General features: G+C 36.6%; 4 protein-coding genes across 4 annotated transcripts; 1 reads left to right on the top strand and 3 right to left on the bottom strand.

The window, feature by feature from the left end:
* Positions 1-3,316: 3,316 nt before the first annotated feature.
* Positions 3,317-6,874, bottom strand: LOC143572363 (signal peptide peptidase-like 2). The gene is made up of 14 exons (XM_077057549.1): positions 6,714-6,874; positions 5,861-6,019; positions 5,681-5,792; positions 5,447-5,566; positions 5,215-5,366; positions 4,939-5,121; positions 4,818-4,852; positions 4,593-4,749; positions 4,459-4,512; positions 4,268-4,360; positions 4,045-4,187; positions 3,714-3,784; positions 3,539-3,622; positions 3,317-3,460 (listed from the first exon to the last, which is right to left on the bottom strand). The coding sequence occupies exons 1-14, from the start codon at positions 6,852-6,854 to the stop codon at positions 3,342-3,344; spliced, it is 1,623 nt and encodes a 540-aa protein (XP_076913664.1). The 5' UTR covers positions 6,855-6,874; the 3' UTR covers positions 3,317-3,341.
* A 1,044-nt stretch (positions 6,875-7,918) lies between these two features.
* LOC143572370 (UDP-N-acetylmuramoyl-L-alanyl-D-glutamate--2,6-diaminopimelate ligase MurE homolog, chloroplastic-like) lies at positions 7,919-12,670 on the bottom strand. The gene is made up of 6 exons (XM_077057555.1): positions 12,269-12,670; positions 8,780-10,169; positions 8,574-8,690; positions 8,304-8,479; positions 8,064-8,209; positions 7,919-7,995 (listed from the first exon to the last, which is right to left on the bottom strand). Exons 1-6 carry the CDS (start codon positions 12,668-12,670, stop codon positions 7,977-7,979), a joined length of 2,250 nt encoding a protein of 749 aa, XP_076913670.1. The 3' UTR covers positions 7,919-7,976.
* Positions 12,671-16,731: 4,061 nt separating this feature from the next.
* On the top strand, positions 16,732-20,623 carry LOC143572364 (uncharacterized). The gene is made up of 6 exons (XM_077057550.1): positions 16,732-17,290; positions 18,089-18,339; positions 18,702-19,077; positions 19,164-19,295; positions 19,391-19,566; positions 20,373-20,623. The coding sequence occupies exons 1-6, from the start codon at positions 16,736-16,738 to the stop codon at positions 20,494-20,496; spliced, it is 1,614 nt and encodes a 537-aa protein (XP_076913665.1). The 5' UTR covers positions 16,732-16,735; the 3' UTR covers positions 20,497-20,623.
* Positions 20,624-21,476: 853 nt separating this feature from the next.
* LOC143572356 (transcription factor EGL1-like) lies at positions 21,477-26,004 on the bottom strand. The gene is made up of 7 exons (XM_077057542.1): positions 25,864-26,004; positions 23,614-23,898; positions 23,038-23,134; positions 22,909-22,927; positions 22,786-22,835; positions 22,086-22,709; positions 21,477-21,884 (listed from the first exon to the last, which is right to left on the bottom strand). The coding sequence occupies exons 1-7, from the start codon at positions 25,968-25,970 to the stop codon at positions 21,477-21,479; spliced, it is 1,590 nt and encodes a 529-aa protein (XP_076913657.1). The 5' UTR covers positions 25,971-26,004.
* Between the last annotated feature and the right edge of the window lie 438 nt (positions 26,005-26,442).

Here is a 26,442-nt window from a genome sequence, read left to right on the forward strand (position 1 = left end):
GGTTTTAATGAACAATAACTACGAGCGTAAATACGAGTGTTTTTTCTTTTTTTGAACAAAGACAACATCCGATATTATCCTGATAAATCGAATTACAAAATGTGATAACCCAGTCCATATGCATAAGAAAACCTGCAACTAAGAAAACTCATGAGTCAACCCGAAACATTATTTTCATGCAAGACTCTAGCCTACGACCTCTTATACAGTAAGTCATAAGGCTATCACCGGACCAGTTGGTCTAAAGTGTAAATATGAAGCTTTTTCATTAGCCTAATTTTAATTAAAGCTTTTTCAATAGCCTAATTTTAATTGAAATTTAATTATTTTAAGAATTAATATTGGGAATATTGGTTTTAAATAATCTCAACTATGGCCTATTGGTAAATATCAGTTCCAACTTTACACTTGCCTGCTGACCGTCCCAACTATTGATGTATTTGTTTTTAACGGGCTGCGACTAACGGATGTTAACTCCGTTAGTGATTTGCTGACGTGGACCTTCTTCTCCGGCCGCATCACGTCATCTCCCTCCCTCTTCAAAAGACATCAGAAATTAGAAAATGAACAAAATTTCATCTTCTTTCATGGCCAATCCCTAGATACCAAACCCCGATTTTATTTTCAAAAATTTGAAATCAATGTTACGCGATTTACAAAATAAGCATAGGGCTTTTGTTAAGGGGATAAGAACGAGTCGAATGATGTGTCAATTACCTCGAATGGTACACGATTGACAATGGTGGACTTCGCCGGAGACAACAACGGCGGCACGTCGGTTAGGTTTCGAATGAGGGGAAAGATAGAGAGAGATGGTGTAACGATATTAGGGTGAATGGATGCGAGTTTGCAGGTTTCCTGCGTGATGCGGCCGGAGAAGAAGGTCCACGTAAGCAAATCACTAACGGAGTTAACATCCGTTAGTCGCGGCACGTTAAAAACAAATACATCAATAGTTGGAACAGTCAGCAGGCAAGTATAAAGTTGAGACTGATATTTATCAATAGGCATTAGGATTATTTAAAACCCTTAATATTGTAATGAAAGTTCTACATCCAAACACATCATTCCAACCGTCCACGCCGACAAGCATTCATCAACGTGGCATTCATCTAACACATACTATATTAAACTCCATTATGTCATAAATAAACTTTTATTTTATTTTAATTTATTTTTATTTTAACTAATGTTCTAGAATTTATCCGTTCGGAAGTTACAACGGTAAGATCCTGAAATAATAGTCCAACAACGATAAGGATGCGTTAACTTGAGTAAAGACAAAATGTGGTCATCAAAAAGACATGTAACGGCCTTTATTGTGTGGACCCTTTAAACTCATCTTCTATGAGCTTTAGCTCAACCAGGATTGAAGGGAAAGCAAAAATTTAGATTTGAGACTCTAATGTCTTAAGTTCGAATCCAGTCGTAACCGAGGTTTCCCGAAACAAAAGACGGTGGCTTAGGCTACCCAGTACTGTCTGCGATCACGAATGTACAACACCTTTTATCATTGTCTTATCCTGAGCAATCGGACTTTATTTGTTATTGTTAAAAAAAAGAAGAAACACATCTAATCCAACACCAAAAATATTAAAAGACAGTCCACTCTTTTAAAAAACAAAGGTTTTTAAAGTAATGTTCTAGACCTTCATCGGTTCGGATAATATTCTTTTGTGTAGACTAGCATTTTTCACTTTATATTCATATGTAACTTACGCTACAGCGTAACGTAAAAATCAGCTGCCTAAAGTTGCAATTTTTTATTTTTTTTTATTTTTTTTATTTTTTATTTTGTAATTAGTTTCAGACATATGTTTTTTAGAATAATTCAACCAGTCCGACCCAATAAATATTGAAAACATTAATTTTAATATTCCATGACTTCTGAAAATAGTAGTTTCCGACTAAAGGCTTAACATTTTTGTTTCTTTCTTATTTTTTTTTCACATGTCATTTATAAATCATTTAAGTTTTACTTTTGTGGCAAAAGGTTAGTGAATCAAAGTTTTTAAATAAAGTCATGGCCAAAAAGAGAATATCTGAAACTTATTTGATAAAACCCTAAAAAATCAAACTTCTAAGGTGCATTTTTCGGCGACATGCAATTAACAGTGTTAAACATTCTGTTGGTTGCATATCGTTGGGATCAATTTGAAAAATGTGGGATCGTTATCAGTCAATCAGTTAATTGAAACCGACAACGACCAAAACATGATAATTTAGATTAAAAAAAAACTAATACACTTAAAATTTATAAAGTTGGCATGCATGCTTAAATGAGACATCCTAGATATCTTAGAATTGGTATGTTAACATGTTAGAAAAGTTGTATAAAAAACCGAACCTGAACTAAGACAAAACCAAGTTTTTTTTTTTAATGAATGAGGATGATGGGAAAAACATTGTAGTTATTTTACTTTTTGTGTTTTTGATTTATATTTTAAATTATTATTTTTTTAAAACTTTTTTGAATATTTTTTTGGAGGGGTTTAAAGCTCTTTGGGTCAAGATGGGTTAACTTTACCCATCTTAGACCCATACAACCCAACCTCCGTACACATGCTTTGATACCGAGCCAAACCGAAAGGTTTGAATTAAAAGAAATGGGAGATATGTTTATGCTTGAATTTGGTTTGGATTGAAAATTGAAATAGAACAGCTAAACCAACCATCAAACTTGTTATTAATAAATACTATATATACAAGATTGATTGGTTCAAAAGTCCAAGTTAATGACAGGTTTGCACAGTTTGCAGAAGCTTTATGCGTAGCTGAACGACATGCCTGCGAAGACCTTTGTATCAGGTCCAAAGTGCTAGACGAGATGATGCTGAGAGAAAAAGAAAAGTTACGTGCGTTGGCTCAAAAAGCAGGGTCTGAAAGAGCCACTGCAGGTTCGGCTTCATTTGCTGCACAATGAAATAATCACGAGACGAAAGAGGTGAAAGAAGAGCGGGTCCAAAGAGAGAAAGATCACCCGAGACTGGGATCGTGACATCAGTGGCTTTGGGTGTGCAGGCTTATTCAATCAAGAAAAGGGTATGGACTCCGGGTTTGGTTTTGCAACCGACGATCAGTACAGTGTTTATGACAAGGGCTTAACCGACTACTTTATCCGCTTTATACAGACCAGTCAAGGATAACACTATCGCTGACGGAGAGATCATGTAATAATAATATCGTATGAATAAACCGATTCTGCATACTTGATTTCGTGCTTATTTTGTTTCTGATTGATTTTAAAAATTTTCATTGTTTATGGGAATGCTTTAATTCTCTGCACTCAGTTGCATTGTTTATGGGAACCCTTAGCACTCGTAAACAATATTAACCTGCGTTCATTCATCCGGTGCATGAGTTTGCCCAAGCCGAACATGCGGACATTCTCTTTCGGGCCGCCCGCTTGACCATAGAACACCAAGATCCCCTCTCTTCTTTCCCAATGACAAAAATGTCCCTGCATCATTTGAGCCCGACCCATTAGTTATGACTTATGAAACAATGTTATTAATATCTTTTGAAGCAAGGACATTACCTAAGGTAAACGGAACGATGTATAACAATGCCGGTTGACCATGGCCATCCATCATATTTAATGCTATGTAAGTTACAAGGAGACCTGTTGTATATTTTCATTGTTACAACATTCTAGACACTTAAACCGATCAATAAAAGGATCAATAAAAGGTTTCGTTATAGATCTTTATCACCTAATCCGTAAGCAAACATTGCCCACAAGAAATATCCGGCCCGAATGTGCCTTTTTGCGAACCAATCATGCCTGCATCGAGGTTTGTTAAAACAAAACCAAGCATTGTATAGCTGATGAAACGAGCTGACAAAATAACGGGTAAAAAAACGATCCAATTTCTATAAATTAACGGTTTTCGTGGGATTCTAACTTGTTTGACAACATTTTCTTTTTTACTACACGTATTTTTAATTATGCCCGTTTGACGTGTTAGCAGTATCATATAACAGAAAGTGACATAGTTTGAAAAAGATAAAATGAAATTAGAAGGATAAAGATGCAAAAGAAACCTGAGGGAAAATGCGATTAATAAACCGGGTAGCAGAATATCACCAAAGCCAATTATACTAAAACCGCCCCACGTGTCAAACATGCGTGGTATCTTTAGCAGCATCGGGATACCATCTTCCCCACTTTTGTCACCGCGAGCCACCTACAAACAAACCATTATTACTTTACTACTAAAATCAGTCAATGTTGACCAATAATGAACAAGGCTGACCGTTGACTTACCACAATCATCACACTTTCATGGAACACTTTCTTAGAAACAAAAACCCAAAAAACGTCATACAAGAAAGCACAACCGAGCAGTACGGCCCCAACCTGAGCCACAAAACACAAATCCCATTACTTGTAACATCATTGCGCTTGAATGTGGTTTGCGAAATGCCTAAAATACCCTTCGAGTTCAACAGATTTACCTTGAGATTAGGTACATGCACAATCTGAAGTACCGTAATTATCAATGCAATTCCCTGAGTATTCACAAAAAAATCATTAGTAAAATTTATAAAAATTTAAATACTTTATAATTTTGGTGTGTAAGTTGACTTACAAGTATATCTTGACCAATCCATGCAAACTTAGATTCCCGATAAACGGCCCAAAGAACCGCAAAAGCTACGCAGAAGGGCAAAACCGTCAAAGTAAGATATGAAACAACTCCAAAAAACGGTACTTTAATATAAGATTGTGCAGCATGTTTAAACCACCTGAAAATTTCAGTAGATATTTTTTAATACTTAATAAACTTTATAGAATAATCCAAGAAATATTGCACCTTGATAGTAAAGCAACTATGCATGTTTGCAATCCCTACGAGTAAAAAAAAAAATCTTTAATCAAATTTAATTTTGTTTTGTAAACGTATAATTTATTTAAAAGTTGTTCAGTTTTCACACCTCTACACCGCCTATGCAGAATATGACCACCAAAAGTTCAATAAACCATTCGGACATTAACTTGTAAAGGAGAACCAAGAAACAAGAAGCAACAACAACAAACAAGACTGCTGACGTTGTGTTGACTTCCACAATCCCACTTGTACCGACAAGTTTCGCGTTTGAAAGGTCATCTGCTAAATCCTACAAGAAATCGACACCTCATACGTCAATGCTCGCCACGTCAGCGCCAAGTAGGACAATCAAGATTCAAAAAGAACATAATAACATTTTGACCTCAAGTAATTTATCATGCTCTATAACTGCTTCATTTGCACTCCATGCTGACCAATAAGAGGCACATATTATGGTCCCAACCGCCATTAACCATATAAATACCTCGGCTATGTCTACAACCGGTCTTCTTGGTGAGTATAACTGCACAGAAACTAGAGGGTAGTTTTAAAAAAATAGATTTTTTATTGACATGATATTTAAAAATCCTATTTTGACTTCTAAAAAAACTTACTTGATGAACGGTTTAACAACATTCTCTCTAACTCTATACCAGCATCTTGTGGAAGCATAACGGTTGGTATGTGTATGTCTAAATCAGTTTCATCGGGCTCACAAACCATCTTGTAAAGTTCTGAAACATCACCAAAAAATAAATAAAAAAAGAAGAAAAAAACATGTTCTTTTTTCAATCACATGATTAAAGTAAAATAATAATGAGCATCTTCTAATACATTAACTTGTTTACCTCTTTGGTTATTTATAATAAGTACTGCTGAAGCACCAGCAGCTTGTGCAAAGTTTGCCTTTGTTGTGAATTTGCAACGACCTCGGGTCACCATGATGACATCACCGGTAAGCTAACAAAGATAAACTAAGTTAGTAGTCACAATTAATAAAATGGTTTTAAAAAATGGGAAACTGAGACCTTTTTCTTTGGCGGGCTGCAACAATCGCGCGGGTCAGATTGAGTGAGGTGAGTTTGGTTTGCATTTTTCTCCTTGGATACAATTGTGGTACCAAATCGAGCACCGACACCAACAAACTCAGCACCTTCTACACCATCAACCCAAGTTTGAACTTTGACCTATCAAGATTTAAGATCAAAAGTCAAAGATACAGAAAGTGATCAACTTTCTTGTTTTGGATTCTATATAAATTGTTAAATTCCATCAAAATGGGTTCAAAAATTAACCAAACAAGATCCAATTCCACTTTTTACTTCAAATATCTATTTACAATACACAATGAAGCTAAAATCTTAATTTAAAAATTTACAGCAATTAAAAAAAACATTTTTAGACCAACCCGTTTTGACCCAAACCCTGTGTAACCCGAAACCTGTTCTGACCAGACCCATTTCGACCCAAATCCGTCCTGACCCAAACCAAAAGAACCCCCTTTTGAATCGACCCGTTCCGACCCTAACCCATTCTGACCCGAACCCGTAGTAACCCGAAACCGTATTGACCCGACCCCTTCGGCCCGAACACATCCCAAACCAAACCAAAAGAACCCTTTTTTGAATCGACCCGTTCCGACCCAAACCCGCCCCTTTTCTGAATCGACCAGTTCCGACCCTAACCCGTTCTGACATGTGACCCGAACCCGCCCAACCCAACCCATTTGCCAGTCCTACTTAAAATCTGTCAATATGATATATACAATGATGCTAAAATGCACTAAAAGTCTCAGATCAAGAAACAAGAAGCAAAAAGTTAACAACTTTATTCAAATAAAAATTTAAAAGAGGGACTTTAATTTTAAGCTTTAACTTTTACCAGCACAAAGTCATTCTCACAACCAGGTTTCTTGGGGGCAAATTTGTCATCATGCACAATATCTCCAGCAGTGACTGAACTAGGGTTACTGAAGAAAACAATAACTAATGGTACCAACCAACAGAATCTCAAGAAACCCATGAAAGATTAGGTGAATCTTTAACAGATTTTTTTTTTTTTTTTGTTAATGTGTGTAACTAAAGACAGTTGAGATAGATCTCTTGTGTCATTGTATTAGTTGCAGAAGATGATGAGATACGAAGATGATGGAAGATCTTTGTCCCATTGTTTAGCACAAGTGTGATCTTTGAAGCTAAGGTCTATCTAGTGAAAAGACACAAGTGAAACAAGTTTTATATTTTATTTCTATTGTTAACAAATTTTATATTTTATTTCTATTGGTAAAAGTCAACGGGAATGTTATGGGTTCAATCCTCATTAAAGATACATATACAACAGATTAGTTACAATTTGTTGTTACTAAAATTCCGATCGTTGAATTGTAATAAAGTATCTAAAATAACTGCAATGGTTGTTATTTTACGAAGTAATGCCTTAAAATCTCAATATCATGGCCAACTCTTCTTTAGTAATTGATAGTTTAATTTAAAGGTATACAAACCAGGTATTTTCTGGTACTTGTTTCGTGTATGTTAAACAAAAGTAAACACTGGGTAAAGTAGGAACCGGCTCCGAATATAGTCGGGTATTTGACTGAGTAAGGATGGAACCGATTCCCATGGGTCCGGGTTGGGTACAAGCCGGGAAGAAACCTAATACCAGGTCATCCCCCCGGGTCGGGTACTACCGTTTCAGGTCAGGTCCAGAACCACGTATTTTGTGCACCTCTTAATTTGTATTCCGTAGGGATGTTCAAAGGCCAGTTCGGCATTTAATAGGTATGAGAAGCTCACATTTTCTTTGTACACTTAAAATAAATTCCTTAAAAATATTACATACGTATGATATCATCCAAATATCACAAACAAGAACATTACAACTTGCATCTCATCCTCCGACTCCCACGAAACGTTACGGATCGTTTATTATGTTTCTTATATCGAACTTCATCAACCCGAATTCTTCGTTCGTTAACCTTTTCAAACGACACACTTAACGGTAATCTCTTTTCGACACAAACATAAGTTGCCTGCTTCCTAGTTCCTACAAAACTGTACCTTTGACGGACCACACAGCCGATGCTTTAAGAACAAAACCGAGTTCTTACTTTTCCAAAACTAAATGACATATCAGTTCTCCTTGTTAGTAACTCTCAGGCAGCCTGCACCAAAATGGATAATTAAAACAACCCGATTTTTAAGCCCAAACCGACATCAATATGAATCTTACCGCCATGGATATTCACTGGTGTCGATCCCAGATTGGTGTAGTTCATCCACATACTGCAAAGCTTCCCGACACTCTTCCCTGTCGTCGAAAAACTCGGTTGTGTCGCCAACTGTATCATACGTCTCGTGCCCTTTCCCCGTAACCACCTACACAAATTTAAAACACAAAAAAATAATAATATTAACCTTAATGAAACATATCGGCCCGGGCCCGGGCCTACCAGGGTAGCAATTAACTTACAACAATATCGCCCTCCTCGCCCATTGCAACAGCCGAGCGTACAGCTACTCTTCTAATATCATGAAGGAAGAGTCTATGACCGTTTGCAAGTGGCGGGTGGTAATCGTCTGCTTGATGCTTCAAGTAATCTTGCATTGTCATCCCTATGCCCGCCAACATGTCGTCTAATATGTCCACTGGTACACATGTTATTCACAGCATTATTTAGTTGCAAACTAACAATACATGGTTTGTATAAACAATTACGGTTTAAACTTCAAGCATGCTTACGTGGATCCTCGTTTCTTGGATTGTCTGATGTCAGCATAGTAATGTCACTCTTGTCTGTCGCAATCTTCGTCATCACGGGTCGTTTGCCTCTCTCGGTCTCACCCGGACAACCAATAACTAAAACGAACACCAAGGGTATTTTAGGTATTTCATAATAGTCAAACATTTTGTATTATATTAACAATGTTGTAGTCCAATTTTCATACCTGTGATGATCCTTTTTGGATTGAGTTCCCGAACGTTATCGAGAAGTCTTGATAAACCAGCAGGGGTATTCGCGTAATCAACCACCACCCCGTACGTTTGTTCCTCGTCTATCAACTCGCATCTACCGGGGACGACATCGACCTCTTCAATCCCTCTAACAATATCTTCCAACGGCGCCTCAACCGCAATCCCAACCGCCACAGCTGCAAGAATATTGTAAATATTTTGCCTCCCGAGTAACCCAGATGAAATCTCCAAAATACCCTTCGGCGTATCTACCAAAACTTGGGTCTCAAACAAAGAAAGATCAAACTGCAACGGGTGCACATCGGCTTTCTTATCCTCCAACGCAAATGTGACTACCGGCACGTCTTGATTCCCTTGAGCAATAAACAGAGGGGCGCTTTCGTCATCAATGTTCACAACTTTCCGGTGTCGTGTGGGGTCCACCATTCTACTAAACAACTTAAGTTGAGCACTTTTATACTCTTCTTCTGACCCGTGGATATCCAAATGGTCCGTACTTAGATTTGTGAAAACCGCGATATCAAAATCAACTTCATCACATTTTCCCGATTCAAGCTCGTGAGAAGAAGCTTCCATCACAAGAGCTTCCGTCCCGTTATGGACCATTTTCGCCATCAACTTTTGGCGGGAAATTGCATCAGGGACCGTGTTTTTTGTTTCCAATTGGTTTTCTCCATGAATATAATGAGCAACGTTAGTTATCATCCCGGTTCTTAATCCCATCACTTCATACATACCTTTTATTAAATAAGCAGTGCTCGTTTTTCCATATGTTCCTGTGATACCGATTACCGCTATGTTTTTTGACGGGTGCCTATAAAACGAGGCTGCTAAAGTTGCTAAAACCGAGCTCGTGTCTTCAACTAAAACTAACGCTTTACACCCTAAAGTTTCCTCAATGTCGATTTCTTTACTAGCTACAACTGCAACTGCCCCTCGTTTATCAGCCTCAGTTAGAAACAAATGCCCATCAGTTTTTTTCCCGACGCAACATACAAACAAGTCACCGGGTTCGACTAATCTTGAATCGTGTTGAATACCCGTAATTTCGATCTCTAAATTACCCAAAACCGAAATGGGTACGACCTTACTCTCGTCTAAAAGCTCAGCTAATGTCATTTTACATTTGGGTTCGACAATTCTAACTTCACCTTTGCGAAAAGCATCAAATTCGGATTCAAACTCAGACTTAAATGATGAATTACCAGGACCCAAATCGTCATCTATCTCAAGATCTGAAGCTTCTGCCTCTGAATCGTCACCAGTTCCTTTAAGTTCTTCGAGTTCTTCGATTTCATCCAAATCTTCTTCTTCTTGAGATTGTAGTTCATCTACTACTTCATCTTTTAGCTCCTCCTTTGACTGCATCCAAAATTGGCATATTTCCAGTATAATAAGGATTAAGAATAATGTCGATTGATACTAAAACTGTAAAAGCTTGCTTTTTAATAAACTGAATGCAAAGATTCATGTCTTTTGAATCAAGAATCTTTAGAAAGACATAATCCTAAGTCCAAACTCAGTCTATATATTGACAGCATTTGGGCCTAATTCAAACTTATGTTTGAACTGCACAAAATTTAGTAAAACAAGAAATAAAAAGATTCAATCTTATAACAATCAGCAACTCAACAAGTACAAAATTACTTTGTAACTACGAATTTCAAGTGGGTTAATAATAAAAATTCAATCTTTTTTATCAAGAAACAAGTTAAAAACCAGTTTTAACTACAAATTCCAATTGGGTTAATAATAACAATTCAATCTTTTTATCAAGAAACAAGTTAAAAACCAGTTTTAACTTCAAACTCCAATAGGGCTAATAATAAAAATTCAATCTTTTTATAAGAATCAAGTCCAAACCCAAATTTAACTACAGATTCCAAGTAAATTAACAATAAAAATTCAACCTTTTTATTAAGAAACAAGTCCAAACCCAAATTTAACTACAAATCCAAGTAAATTAACAATAAAAATTCAATCTTTTTACCAAGAAACAAGTCCAAAGCCTGAAGAGGTAGGTCCCAGCAGAGCCCAGTTGGACCCGCAAGACTCACCTCAAAGAGGGACGTCTGTGCAGTTGAACCCGCAAGACTCACCTTCAACAGGGACGTCTGCGCAAAGGCTAAACTCGCAAGACTCACCTTGAAGAGAGACGTCTGCGCAGAAACCAACTGGATCCGCAGGACCCACCATGCTCAGAGACGTGACGTCCTTACGCGCAGTACGCAAGCTGTTCCCGCAGGAAAAGCCTCCCAATGGTCGACGTACTCCGCCTGTTCCCGCAGCAACGGATACTAGCCATCAGGGAAGGCTACCCGCGCAGCAAGGCTACACGCACAAGGCACTTAACTCTTAAATAATTCAGTAATGTCACCTGAAGAAGGAGTGAGCAAGCCGGGAATATTCCCGCCCAAAGCCGGGAAAACTCCCGCCCAAATGAGCCAGTCCGTACGCTACTGGAGGATCTTTTGTACTGTACCTGACGAGGTATGGACAAAAGATCTGACCAAAGCTGCGACAGCTCACTGACAACAGTACAACGAGCAGCATGCTCTATTACTTAATGTCACTATCAGCCGCTGCCTACTCACCAACCTGTCGTAGCACGTGCATAGCCTGCAGTTGGTGGAAAAGGAATAGTACACAGCCGGCCTGGTCACTATCAGCCGCTGCCTACCCACCAACCACCAGCATGGCATGTGCGTAGCCCACAGTTGGCAGAACAGGAATACTATTCAGCCGGCTGTACCTTCTTGGAAACCTACCTTCGGCTATAAATACTCCAACACCTTGGAATGGTATTAGGATCTGATTATCTTATCTTCTCTAGCAATCTCTTAATATACACTTATATTCAAGAGCAATCTAGTCTGATTCTTACGCCGGAGGGTGGTCACAAGGAGGTACCCCCCTTCTCAGTGACGAGCTCACGGTGTCTGTTTTGCAGGTCATCGGAAGAACCATCTTTGCCGGACCTAACCCCTCGTGGGAAACATCTACTTAACCCCCAGATTATCCGTAATCTGCCCGGGGTCACTTAGTGTTTCTTCAAAGCCAAATTTAACTACAAATTCCAAGTGAATTAACAATAAAAATCCAATCTTTTTACCAAAACCACTTTTAACTATAAATTACAAGTGAATTAACAATAAAAATCCAATCTTTTACCAGGAAACAAGTCCAAACCCAAATTTAACCACAAATTACAAGTGAGTTAACAATAAAAATCCAATCTTTTTACCAGGAAACAAGTCCAAACCCAAATTTAACCACAAATTACAAGTAAATTAACAATAAAAATCCAATCTTTTTACCAAGAAACAAGTTCAAACCCAAATTTAACCACAAATTACAAGTAAATTACCAATAAAAATCCAATATTTTTACCAACAAACAAGTCCAAACCCAAATTTAACCACAAATTACAAGTAAATTAGCAATAAAAATCCAATCTTTACCTCATCTTTCTTAGGATTAGGCTTCAACAACCCCTTCTTCACAAACTCCTTCCTCTTCAAAGCAATAGACTCATCAATCTCCGAATACAAATCACCCTCAGACTCATCTTTCACAACACCTTCATCATCATCAGGTGCATCCTCCACCTCTTCAATGGCTTTGAGAAAGATAGACTGGTCTTTCTCATACTGCACTTGTTGGGCTTTCCTTGCACGTGCAATCCTGAGGTCAAGCTGCTTGAACTTGGACACGCCATGTACTGTGTCTTCTAGGGCCTCAGGTGGGTCAATGTCAGATGGGTTTGGGTAGTGTTTGCTGCTCCGGTTGGTGGCAACAGTGGTGAGAATTGGGCGGTGGAATGAGGGTTTAGAGGGAGAGAAAGAGGGTGACAAGGAGAACATCTGTGAAGGGGTTTTAAGAGTTTGGAGGTTGGGGAGAGGTGAGGGGATAAGGTGTGTGAAATGGGGTTTATGGGGATGGTGATACTTGAAATTGGTTTAGCATTCAGGTCAAACGAGCCGAACTTAATTAACCCGACCTCGAACTTTACTTATCAACTTGTTTCGAGCCGGATCACGAGCCTAAAAACACATGTCATTTATATAATATGAATTGTTTAAAATATATATTAATAAATATATAAAATGTTATGAATAAATAGTAAACATATAAACATAACTGAATAATTTACTACATAAAATTATGATTGAATAAATATATAAAACTAATTATAAATATATAAAAAAAATTAATAAATAATAAACGTGCCCGAGCTCGAAAATCTACTCACGAGCCGAGCTTGAGTGTGACATTTGAGCCAAAACAAGGTACACCTCAGTACGTATTTACCGATTAAGCAAATAAACGCTTTTTGCATAATAAACGAACGATTAACCGAACGGGTCGGGTTATGACCCAGATATCTCGGGGGGCCATCTATGAGTGATATACGTTTAATACAAGCTAAGACATTAGAAATATGGCCTTAGTTTGATAGCAAACAAGTTAAACGAAAATATGCTCGTTTAACTACCCGCTATAGATTTAAACGCAAAAGATAGTTACAAACCAAGCATTATATCATCCGTTAAGCCGAAAAAGACTTACCAAACACTTATTTGAAATGTTTTAAGCGATCCGTGAAAATATTTTTGATTTTTACAAACATATAGTATGCTTTTATAATTTTACACAAAACTAGCCGAAAAACACTCGTTTTCGCGCTGTTTACGCAAAACTAGCCGAAAAACCGAACCCGAACTAAATTTGGACCGGGCTTTTCGTATTTGGGCTTGAGAAATCAGAAAATTGGGCCAAAATAGGCCCAAAATGGGCCCATGGACTTCCGATCGGCCATCAGCCACCCCCCCCTTTTATTCTTTCACATTTAAACTAGATCCAAGATATTTTCAACATTATTTATTGAAAACTCTGGACATAAGCTCTGTTCTAGCCAGAAAACCTTCAAACCCTAAGGTAAGGGGCTTAAATAAGTAGCTTTTATACTTGTTTAAACTTGTTTAATACTATAAAAACATGTCTTGGTTACTAAAAGTCATTCCTAACCGTGTAAAAATCCTAAAAATAGTCCATAAACATGTTTTGTTCATAAACACGGTAAGGAACCTGTTTTGATAGTTTTTTTGGCCATAAACACGGATTAAAGGGTTGAAACGACGTTTTTACGGTTCAAAAGTTCGTTTTTGTGCACTAGCCGAAACCCTAAGTTAAGGGCTGCTATGTTGATGAAATATTGCTTGGTTTGTGATATAGGACTTGTACCTAGCTTGCTTAGAAGCACAAGAACCTGAAAACTTGATTAAAAAGTCGGAAACGAGCCAAACCCGCTAAGGTAATGCCGAAACACTCGTTTACGGGCTATTTAGGTTAAGGTTATGATGTGCATATTGTTAGGACTTGAAATTTTTCAGGGACATCAGGGACCATGTCAATGAGCCCCTGTTCAAATTTGGTAATTTTTTGACCATCCGAGAATATTTGGCGAATTTATTACCGAATTGGGACGTTTATTAGGGAAAAATAGCTAAAATACTTCAAAAATTATGAAATTTTTCTGGGAACTCGGATTTGATGTATTTTGATCACATATGAATTTTGGGATCATTTGGAGAAGTTTAAAGGTATTTTGTTTATTTGCGTTCGTGTGAATTTTTACAGCCGAATTTGGGCCGAAAAGAATATTGCACGAGCTTTTTACATTCTGGAATTGATACATGTTATTTTGGGACATGATTTGAGTATTTAGGAAATTTTGTGGAATTTTTGGAAATTGTTTAGGGTAAACGGACGATTTTCAGGCGAAATATAGCTGATAAAATGAATTTTTATAAATTAATAAATCAGTAAATAAATTTCAGAAATATTTTTATAAAAATCTAAATATTTTAATTGATAAGTGGTTAAATTTTCATAATTTAATAATTAACGGTTAATTAATTATGCTAATCTGAATTTTAAACAAACTCAGTTTTTATAACAACCGGCAAGTTCGCGACTAGTGAACCTGCGGGAAAATCAAAACACCAAGAGTGATCAAAAATCATATGTTTGGACTAATTAAGTGAAAATGAAATTTTCTATGAGAAACCTGGACAATCCGGGTGGATTGTGCGCGTTTATTCTCAAATTAAACTGAATAAACGGAAACGGGCCCCGTGGCTAATCCGGGATCCCAGTATGTGATCTTTCTTTATAACTTAATCATGTTATTAACCAATACATTTACCCAATCTTATTTTCCCATAACTGCTTTCTGAACGCGTAAACGAGCAACTTGGCCCAGCTGGGAAAACGGGAGTCTGAGCCAAGTTCGGTTTTAAGTATTAGACATTGAACAACATCACAACCTAAGCCTATTGCCACTTTCTGGGCGTTCCAGCTACACCCAGATTAGTTATACAACCGAGTTTAGTATTGAGATTATAATAATATTAAAATATTAATATTATTATAATATTGATTATAGAAACTACTGATAGCGGACAGAACAAATCACGAGTTGATACAGTACTGAATATCTACTAAACCGTGAGTTTCATGACCCCACTTTTAAACTGTTTTACGAACTTTTGGGGTGAAAAACATGTTTGATTACATATACATACCTGAAACATGTACTGATGTGAATTATCTAAGTGCTAACACACGAAAGTCCCCACGATCACAGTGATTAACTTCGAGCTGGTGGCTTGTGAATAGTACTATTGGTTTGACAAACCCAAACGGAATCGGCCTGGTTGCCGTGTCACATGGCGCCGTTTGCACATGACCATATTTGTACAAACAGGCTATGTAGTGTTAGACATAGCTACCGGGGTATGTTGTGGGCGGAAGGGGAGCCACAGTGGTTGATTGAGCGCGGGAAATGGATGCACGCAGCACATACAGTCAAAGCTTCACTGTAGCTTAGCATAATTACATCATTTACATACATACATACTTATTTCATGATTACAGGTGTTAACTTGTGAATACTCATTACTGTTTTCTTGAAACTCGTGAAACTCACAAACTCTAGTAGTTGACCCGTTTTAAACTGCTTTTCAGGTGTACCAAAATCGGAGTAATTTGGTGATCTGTTACTTGCCTGAAGTGTGTGGTTGATGCTATGTGAATAGAAGCAAGGGTGTTAGTAGTAAGAACGTTTAGTTAACGAATTAGTTTTGTTTGTACCACCTAGACTGTAAAACAATGATAAAACAAAGAAATGTAATATATTGTAAATTAGTTTGTAATGTTTCTTTATAAACAATGTGTTGATACCAGAGGTGTCTGTTACATTCCCGTTTTACGTTTCCGCATTGTGCTAGTCAGGGTGTGACATCGAGCTCGAGCTATGTGTTAGTTAAACGAGCCGAGCTCGAGCTTCGTGTAAGTTAAACAAGCCGAGCTCGAGCTTTGGCTCGGCTCAGCTTGTTTGCATCCAAAGCTATATGTTTTCAGGTTCCTTGTTAGAAACATGTAAGATCATGTGTTGTGTAGTTTCGTTGGCTCCGGATTCAACTTCTAATATTACGCTACACTGTACAATGGAGCTCGAGCCGAATTTCTAGTTGTCTTTTTTTGAACGAAGAATTTCTTGTGTGTTCACCATACCCTCCAATTTGGAGAGTATCATCGTCTTACCCTGGCCAGACCGTGTTGTTTTAACCGGGCTCACGCTGGCTTTAGAGTTTGACTTGGACGTTCTCAAGTGAAACCATACCACCGACTGCCAATTAACTTAACTGTATGCTTTAACACACAATAAAATCGAAATCCGGGTGAGATCAACCTTGTTAGCTTAAATCCTTTATTTCCATAATTCTTCAAAATTGACACTAAGTATAAAGAATAAAAAATAATATTATTATAAAAATAAATTCAAGCCTACAAAAAGTACTCAAAACACCATCTCTCCCACCACCAAAAACCCTAGCAACCTTAAACCCTCATCATCTTCTTCAATGGAACACCAACAGCAACAAGAAGCCACAAAGTCCAACATAGTACTCATCTTAGACTACGGTTCACAATACACCCACCTCATCACCCGCCGCATCCGCTCTTTATCCATCTTCTCCCTCTGCATCTCCGGCACCGCCTCACTCAAATCCATCACCGACTTAAACCCATCTGTAATCATCCTCTCCGGTGGCCCCCACTCGGTCCACGCGCCCAACGCGCCGTCTTTCCCAGATGGGTTTCTTGAATACGTTGATAAAAATCAAATCTTTGTGTTGGGTATTTGCTATGGGCTGCAGCTGATTGTGCAGAAATTGGGCGGGAAAGTGGTGAGTGGTGGGAAACAGGAGTATGGGAGGATGGTGGTTGAGGCGGTTGGAAATGGCGGGAAGGTGTTTGGTGGGGTTGTTGAGAGGCAGGTGGTGTGGATGAGTCATGGTGATGAGGCGGTGGAGCTGCCGGATGGGTTCGAGGTGGTTGCGAGGAGCGAGCAGGGCGCGATTGCTGCGGTTGAGGATGTTCGGAGGCGGTTTTACGGGTTGCAGTATCATCCGGAGGTAGATTGAATTGGGTTTGGGTGGGGTGCTGACTAGTGATTAATGCGGATTAATTGGGATTAATCGGAATGGATTTTTAATATTTTATATATAGTTTTTCAAATACTTTGAATGTGCTGACTAGGGGTGTACACGAGCCGAACTTCTTGTGAGCTACTCGATATCGGCTTGTTAAAACTCGAATCTAGCCGAGCTTAAATGAGCTAAAGCTCCAGCTTTTATTAAGGCTCGTGTAAAAAATGAGCCTGAGCTTCATATATCGAGCTCAAGCCAGGTTGGCAGCCTAAACGAGCTTTTCACTTTTACACTTTTTATTTAATGTATTATATAATAATTATTTTTATACATGAAGTTATTAATATATGATAAAATCATTTAAATATTAGTATATTTTATGTAAAATTATAATTATAAATGTAAATATATATATAAATTATTTTTATATATGAAGTTATGAACATATGATAAAATCATGAAATATTTTTTATTATATTATATATTAAATAAATTATAATTATAAAGATATATAAATCAAATAATCAATATATAAATAAACAAGCCGAGCCTGAGCTCATCTCGAGCCCTCCTAAACTAAAACGAGCCGAGCTCGGGCTAAGCTTGTTTACACCCCTAATTTTGACCGAAAATTGTCCAATTTTGATTGATACCGATTAGGTGAAATCGAGTTTTGGCTGACTTTAAGGCTGATTATGAGTCCTTTGCTATGTAATTCAGTAATCTTGGATGAAGTGATTCAGTTAGAATAGTATAAAGACTCCTTTTTTGAATGTTATGCAGGTAACACATTCACCTAAAGGTATGGAAACATTGCGGCATTTTCTACTGGACATATGCGGAATTGAAGCAGGGTGGAAAATGGAAGATGTAATGGAGGAAGAAATCAAAGTGATAAGAGGTATGGTGGGCCATCAAGATCATGTTATATGCGCATTATCCGGAGGTGTCGATTCAACCGTTGCAGCCACTCTTGTTCATAAAGCAATTGGTGAAAGACTTCACTGCATCTTTGTTGATAATGGTTTATTAAGGTGAGTTTTTGATTTGCAGTGTGTCGGTTTGATCGTGTTTTAGCTCAAACGGGCCAAATGGTCAACTCAAAAGATTTTTGTTAAAATTGGGCAAGTCAAAAGTTTTTCTTCTTTTTTTTTTAATTTTGGTAAAGATCGAATCTTTATGTGTTTGTTCGATAGTGTTTTAGCTCAAAAGATTTTGCTAAAATGGGGCAAGTCGAAAGCTTTTTTTTTTTTTTTTATAAAGATTGAATCTTTATGTGTCAGTTTGATAGTGTTTTAACTCAAACGGGTTAAATGGTCAACTCAGAAGATTTGTTAAGAAGGGGCAAGCCAAAAGATTGTTTTTTTTAATAAAGATTGATTTTTTTTGTTTGTAGATACAAGGAACAAGAGAGAGTGATGGAAACTTTTGAAAAAGATCTTCATCTTCCGGTCACTTGTGTTGATGCATCGGTGCGGTTCCTCAGCGAGTTAAAAGGGGTAACCGATCCCGAGAAAAAGAGGAAAATAATCGGGAAGGAGTTTATTTCTGTGTTTGATGCGTTCGCACACGAGTTAGAGCAAAAGTTGGGGAAAAAACCGACTTATTTGGTTCAAGGAACTTTGTATCCGGATGTGATTGAATCTTGCCCACCGCCCGGAAGCGGAAAGACTCATTCTCACACAATTAAAAGTCATCATAACGTCGGCGGGCTTCCTAAAGATATGAAGTTAAAACTCATTGAACCGCTTAAACTTTTGTTTAAAGACGAGGTGGAATTTTCTTAATTTTCATTGTTTTTCTTTTAAAGTTATTGATTGCCTTTTTTTCCATTAACGATTCGTTTATTGTTTTGAAGGTTCGTGAACTGGGTAAGATTTTAGACGTTCCTGTTTCATTTTTGAAACGCCACCCGTTTCCCGGGCCCGGGCTTGCTGTAAGGATTCCAGGTGATGTCACTCAAGGAAACGCGTTGGATATCCTTCGCCAGGTAAGATTTGAAGGCTATAAAATTATAGCGTAAATTCTTTAAATATATTTTGTGGTGATGTTTTTTTTTTGTATATGTTGAAATTAAAAATCCAGGTGGATGAAATCTTTATTCAAGCAATTAAAGATGCTGGGATTTACGATGACATATGGCAAGCGTTTGCGGTGTTTTTACCTGTAAAAACAACTGGTGTTCAAGGAGATCAAAGGACTCATTCTAACGCGGTTGCACTCAGAGCTGTTACGAGTCAAGATGGCATGACTGCAGATTGGTAAGCACTTTTGACTTTCTGGTCAACCCTCAAAACTGACATAGGGGTCTAAACGAGCCGAGCCCGAGCTCGTCTAGGCTCAAGCTTGGTTCATGAGTAGTTCTTTAAGCTCGAGCTTGGCTTGTTTTGAGCTATATTTTTAAAGCTTGGGTTCTACCCGTGATTAGTTTTTCAAGCTTGGGCCTGACTTGCGTGTTATTTATTAACTATTTTGCATGTATTTATATATTTTTTGTATGTATTTTAATTCTTTTTGTATCAAGTAATCAAGTATATATAGCATAATATATTTTATATACTTATTTCTTCTTAATTTTATATATACTAATAAGTGCTATAAATTTATAATTTTATATATTAAATATATTAAATAAAAACTATATAAATTAGTTTGAGCTCCACAAGTGAAGCTTGGGCCCGGGCTTTATATATACTAATAAGTATTATAAATTTAAAATTTTATATATATTAAATAAAAAACTATATAAATATTATGCTTGTTTAGGCTCACGAGGCAGCTTGAGCTCGACAAGTGAAGCTTGGGCTTGGGCTAGTTTATTAAACAAGCTTAGCTTTAGGCTCGAGCTCGTTTAAGCTCGGTTCGATTCAAGCTTTACACGTTTGTATCTCGAGTAGCTCAGGAGCGGCTTATCTCGTTTGCATCCTTAAACTGACATAAAGTCTTCAACTTTTTAAGAAAAAATTGGTGGTTGTCTTTTCATTCAACCTTTCTATAATCTTGAAGACCTTAAAAGTCAAATTGAGGCTTTGTTATAGTTGACTTTTTAATTTTTTGGGAACTTCAGGTATTATTTTGAGCATAAGTTCCTTGATGACGTGTCAAGAAAGATTTGCAACAGTGTTCGTGGGGTGAACCGAGTGTGTCTAGACATTACATCCAAGCCTCCATCAACAATCGAGTGGGAATGAACGGATTATGCATATTTTTTGCGGCTTTTAGCTTGTTATAGGTAATGAAATTTGCATGAGACCTAAGTTGTTATAACACTACACTTTAAATGAAAATTGATTCATTTTCCTGTTTGTTCGCTTTAGGTAATGAATTTTGTATGATCTTAAATGTGTACATTTGAAGTTATGGATTTCATATGTTTTTATGAGGGCGTGATAAAGATAAGTTTTTTTTTAAGATTAAATGTAGTAAATCAGTGGTGGATAGTGTTTCCGAACTTTTTTTTTTTTTGTAAGATTAGATTATTTTAGTACTAAAAACATTAGTTCTTAGATGACAACTAATGGAAATGATGCTTTAAAAGTTAGATATCGACGATGACAACACTAAAGTACGTCATCCATAAAAGTCTATCGGCTAGGAGAGCGGTTGAAATATTCGGTTTGGATGTGCTTTGGTATATGAAAGGAACATAAAAACACCTTGTTAGTTAAATTTCTTGTCATACAATTAGTATCATTGGTCCCAAGGAAAATTTAAAAAATGCATAAGTAATATTCTACTTTATAATTATATCTATATATAATCAGAAAAAAAGTAGCGTATGAATAAGACTTAATACATAAAAAAAAATAAAACATACACTCGATTTGGTATAGCTCTCATGGCTCGCACCGAAACAGCGCTTTACCCCTAGATGTCTAATCAACTGCTGTGCCTCAACACATCTCAGGCAACAAAAATGTAATGTATGAATAAGAATTTGTTTTTTTTAAAACATTTATTATCTTTTCTAGAAATCAATCAAATGTCAATGTAATTACCAACATAAATGAATGTCCTTGGAAAGTTGCTAATCTGTGCAAAAATTACATATTTTAACTAGAAAAAGTGAGCTCAATACCTACTACCAATCACTCTTTGAAGTGCCTGCCTGATCATCTTTGCTGCTGATGTTGTACAACTCTTTTACTGCAACATACAAGTACACAAAGAATTAAACAACATATATCACAATATGAACATCAATGGATGTTTGACTAGTCAACCCTACCTTAGATTCAATAGTTAATGTGAGAATGCCATCAATGGTAGAAGAATTAACAGAATAAGATTCCAATTTCAGGCTGCTCAATGCATCAAACACTTGTACCATCATGTTATCTCGCCATCTACACCGTATCTCTATTGTCACATCTTTGTCTATTGCGCTGACTGTGATACAGTCTGAAAAACATTCTTCTTGTAAATCTTTAAGATCACACGACGCTTTTCTTTTGTTGCAATAGCTATCACATTTCATTTCTTGCGCGTCATACAATTTATTGGATTGTAGCGTTTCAACTTTTCTCTCTAGGGTTTTTAAGTAATCGATAGTGTCATCGAGTAGAGAAACTTTGTCAACCTATAAAACATCATTGTTAAAAGTCAAAAAATCAAAGTCAAGGTCAAAGACTGATTGACATAATAACCCCGATGCGTTTTTATCCAAGAAATTATATTATTATTTTAATAGTAAGAAAAAAGTGTTTCGGGCCAACCCAACCTGATGTACACAAATGACACGTTTTGCCACCTACACGAAGGGTGCGAGATATAATTTTACCTTTCCACTAGACGGGACCAAAGCGCTTACTACCGAAAACCTATGATCAATATTCTTCACATCATCATCTTCAAATCTCCTCATTTGATCAAGATTTTCATCAGGGGGCCAAAGTAAGCGGTTTTCGTGCATTTTCGGGACTTTATAAAGCACACTTTTTAACAACATTTGTGAACAACTTCCACTTGATTCAATTCCATCATAACCTTTCCAGCTAACAAATGCAGACTCTTGTAAACCACAGTTTCTAAAATGATGTCCCAAAACCAATCTCGGGGTGTTCTTGAATATCCTCAAAAGAGCACATTGATACCGATCATCATCATCACTCCATACGTCACCATGACCACTGGCACCGGCTAAGTTTTGAGATACACAATCACTCGAACCCATGGAATTATTATGGTGAAAACTGATCTCTCCTTCTTCATCGTCGTCTACAAACCGCCAACTTTGTTCTTGATTTTGATCATATTCAAGAATGTTGCCGAGACTGTTGATGAGAAGATCATCATGATCAAGCATGTTGGAACAACTTTCTAGAGGGAGTTCAAGAGCCTTTTGAAGTGGAGCATCAAATATTAAAGCTTTAATCTGTTTAATGATGTTTTCGTCTTCTAAAACCTTTTAAGAACATTAGCAAAATATTAAAAACTTAGTAATGTGGAAAAAGATTGAAAAGTTATAATTTTTATTATACCTTCTCTGCTACACCGAACTCAACTATACCTTCTAAATACGGAAAGCATACTACACGACAAAAACAAATAATAGTGAATTATATTTTCTATATATGGAAACGATTTAAATCAGCAAAATTTGCATACCTGTATTGATGCGCTCTGAGGAAGACGGTAGCAATGCAAAAGAAAGATGTATATTACATAGTTAGATTGAAAACAATATTTTGAGTAAGAAATATGACTTTAATGTAAAAAAAAAAGATGCTTACTTTCGCTAAAAGAGAGCGACTGAAGACTTTGCTATCTGCATGGTGAGCATTGGATAACCAACTGGTTGTATTCTTTGCCATTGTTCTTCCTGGCAATCTAAATTAGATCAAGTTAAAATTTTGCCTCATGAATGTTTATTGTTTAGCATGTTTTGACTTCTATATGCTCTCATCTTGATTTTGACTTTTGAAGGTACCAAAAAATGCATTTTTTGACCTTTAAATTGGTTTATGTTGAATCATGAATGTTTAACATGTTTTGACTTCTATATGGTCTCATCATTCTTGATTTCGACTTTTGAAGGTACAAAAAAAATGAAACTTTTGACTTTAAAATTGATTTATGTTGGGTCATGAATGTTTAACATGTTTTGGCTTCTATATGCTGATATGCTCTCAACTTTCTTGATTTTGACTTTTGAAGGTACCAAAAAAAATGCATTTTTTGACCTTAAATTTGATTTATGTAGTATCTTTTGAAACATATAGAGAAACCTAAAACAAACTATACATTTTAAAACACATAAAATAGACAAGATAACATTAAAGAGCTTATGAGAAGTTAGCTTTGCTTACCCTTGACCATTAGTGAACTCAAATGTCATGCAAACCAAGAAATACCACTCGGCATCCGTGAGATCTTCAGGCGACAATGCAGTCAGGGGCCTTCGTGGCTGCGATTCATAATGGTGTGTTTCAGAAGCTGCTGAAAGTGATTCATAAAGCTGTCTTAACTGTGCAGTCCTTTGCAATCCCACTTCATCATCATCCTCATCATCTTCTTCTTCCATTTCCTCGGCTTGTATTGTCTTCCTTGTTTTGATGTCCCCATTGTAGTATCCATCACACCATGTCAACACCCTAATTCAAATTCTATACATATATGAAAAAGATTGTATTTTGTGACAAAAGATTGTTACTTGGCATGAAAAAGATACAACCCATATAGCAAATAAAGGGAAAGAAGCATATTGACTTTTTGGTCAAACATGCGAGCAATAACCAAAACGTTAACCGAAACCCGAATTAACCAAAATCCGGTTAACCGAACCTTTCGTAGTTTCATATTTATACCTCCCTTTCATTTATTTCTAAGCAAAAAAATTTACCCCGAGTTTGGTTTTGGTTATTAACCGAACCAAACAGAAAACTGACTAACCGAATAAACCGAACTAGAGTTAATGGCCATTTTTGTCCCTGTGGTTTGCTACTTTCGCCACTTCAGTCCATAACTTGTATTTTTATCAATTTAGTCCTCATAGTTTTAAATATTAGCCAATTACGTTCTATCCGTCTAACGGCATCCAGCTTTGCCGTTAGTTTAAGGGTATTTTTGTCTTTCTACTTTTTATTTTAAGTTATTGGTCATTTTCATCCCTGTGGTTTGATACTTTTGTCAATTCAGTCCAAAGTTTGAAATATTGTCAATTTAAGTCAGTTTTTTTTTTCTATAACCCTAGAGGGCATTATCCAAGCTCAAAACAGGTCTGCATTTACTCTGTCGATAACATTAATCATACCCCCTCCTCTCGTATTTAGTTTCTAGACGGTTCCTAAACTCTCCCCCATGGTGGAATTCAATGGTAAAGTGGTCAAAGCAATTCCGTGAAACCGAATTGTATGGAAAAAACCAAAAATCGTTTCTTTGATGAATGCATAATATTTAGGGTTTAGAGATTAACATATCATAACGAAAATCTGGGTCGTAATCAACTATTATACATTAATCAACAAAACGATTTTTAGTTTTTTCTATACAATTCGGTTTCAGGGAATTACATTAACCACTTTCCCATTGAATTCCACCATGGAGAAGATTTTAGGAAATATCTAGAAACAAAATATAAGGGCGGGGGGGGGGGGGGTATGATTACTGTTGTCAATAAAGTAAATGCATACCAGTATTTGAGGTTGCTCGATGGTTTTGGACTTGAATTATGCTCTTCAAGGTTATAAACAAAAAAAATAAAAAATAAAAAAACTGAATTAAACTGAACATTAAATTGACAAATTTTCAAATTTTGGACTGAATTGGCAAAAGTATCAAACCACAGGGACTAAGATAACCAATAACTTAAAATTAAAAGGAGAAAGACAAAAATACCATTAAACTAACGGCATAGCTGGATGTCGTTAGACGGATGGGATGTAATTGGCTAATATTTAAAACTATGAGGACTAAATTGACAAAATTATAAATTTTGGACTGAAGTGACGAAAGTAGAAAACCACAGGGACGAAAATGGCCATTAACTCAACCGAACTAATTAACCAAAAACCAACTGGTTAATAAAATAGATTAACCGATGACTTCTGTTACGGTCGAGGCTAATGACCAAATTAAACCGAACCGTGCACACCATACTTTGTTATATAGAAATGGAACCAAATATTTTATGCATTCAGCAAATTGACAAATAACCAATATGGTTATCAAATTATCTTAAAAAAAAATATTTGTCTCTCTATTGTAACCGGATACTTTTATTACAAAATATTTGGTATCTTAAAAAAAATTATCTTTTATATTTTCATCCACTCAAATCAATTTTCAAAATTAAGAATCAATGTCTGGCCTCAAAAGTTCAAATCTTTATCTATCTTTATAACTTATAAAGCACATATTCACTCAATAACATCAAAACAAGCAAAAGTGAACAAATTTTCTTGATTTCTCAAAGTTTTCATAATTTAATCAGTAAAGATGAAAAACACTCATGGGTTGTCAGTTTTAACATTAAAAGTTGTACCTTGTGTTAAAAAGCTTATATCTTGATGCATATTTATTTATTTATAAAGAATATTGATAAATCAAGAATTTGGTACCCAGGTTTTGGTTGTGTTGAAGAAATGGACCAAAAGATTGCATAGCTCCAGTGGATGGTTTTGACAGCCATAGCCAACTTTCTCCTTAAGGTTTCCTTTGCAGCCATGAAAATCAAGAAAACAAGGCTCAAGTTATAATTTTTATTTTTTTTTCCAAAGAAAATAATTGTAATAATAATTATCAAGGGTGTGGTTGAAGAAGAGTACAAAATCTTGGTGTATTAAAAGAGAAATAGAAAGTGAAGTGACATGTGAAGTGAGTGGCATCAGAATGAGAGTGGAAAGTTGATTAAATGATTAGTTTAGTAGGTGTCACGCTCTCAATGAACACAGCTGAGGGGCTGCACAAAACAATTAAAAAGTTCAAGATTTGACCTTTAATTTTAAGGCTAAATTCTCAGCAGTGGGCAAGCGAGCAACCGGCTTCACTGAATGACGCGAGCGACGTCGGTCACGAAAACCACACCACCCTCGCCTCATCATTTGTTTGGGCTAAATGAAGAAATTTGATAGGTTGGCTCGCGAATGGATGAATTCAGCTGGCAGAACGACAATGTGATGAATTCACTGGTGGCGCGA

The sequence above is a fragment of the Bidens hawaiensis genome, unplaced genomic scaffold (genome assembly GCF_021521415.1).
Source record: "Bidens hawaiensis isolate Kalapana, Puna unplaced genomic scaffold, B.hawaiensis_p1.1 tig00025810_1, whole genome shotgun sequence".
Classification (NCBI taxonomy): Eukaryota; Viridiplantae; Streptophyta; class Magnoliopsida; order Asterales; family Asteraceae; genus Bidens; species Bidens hawaiensis.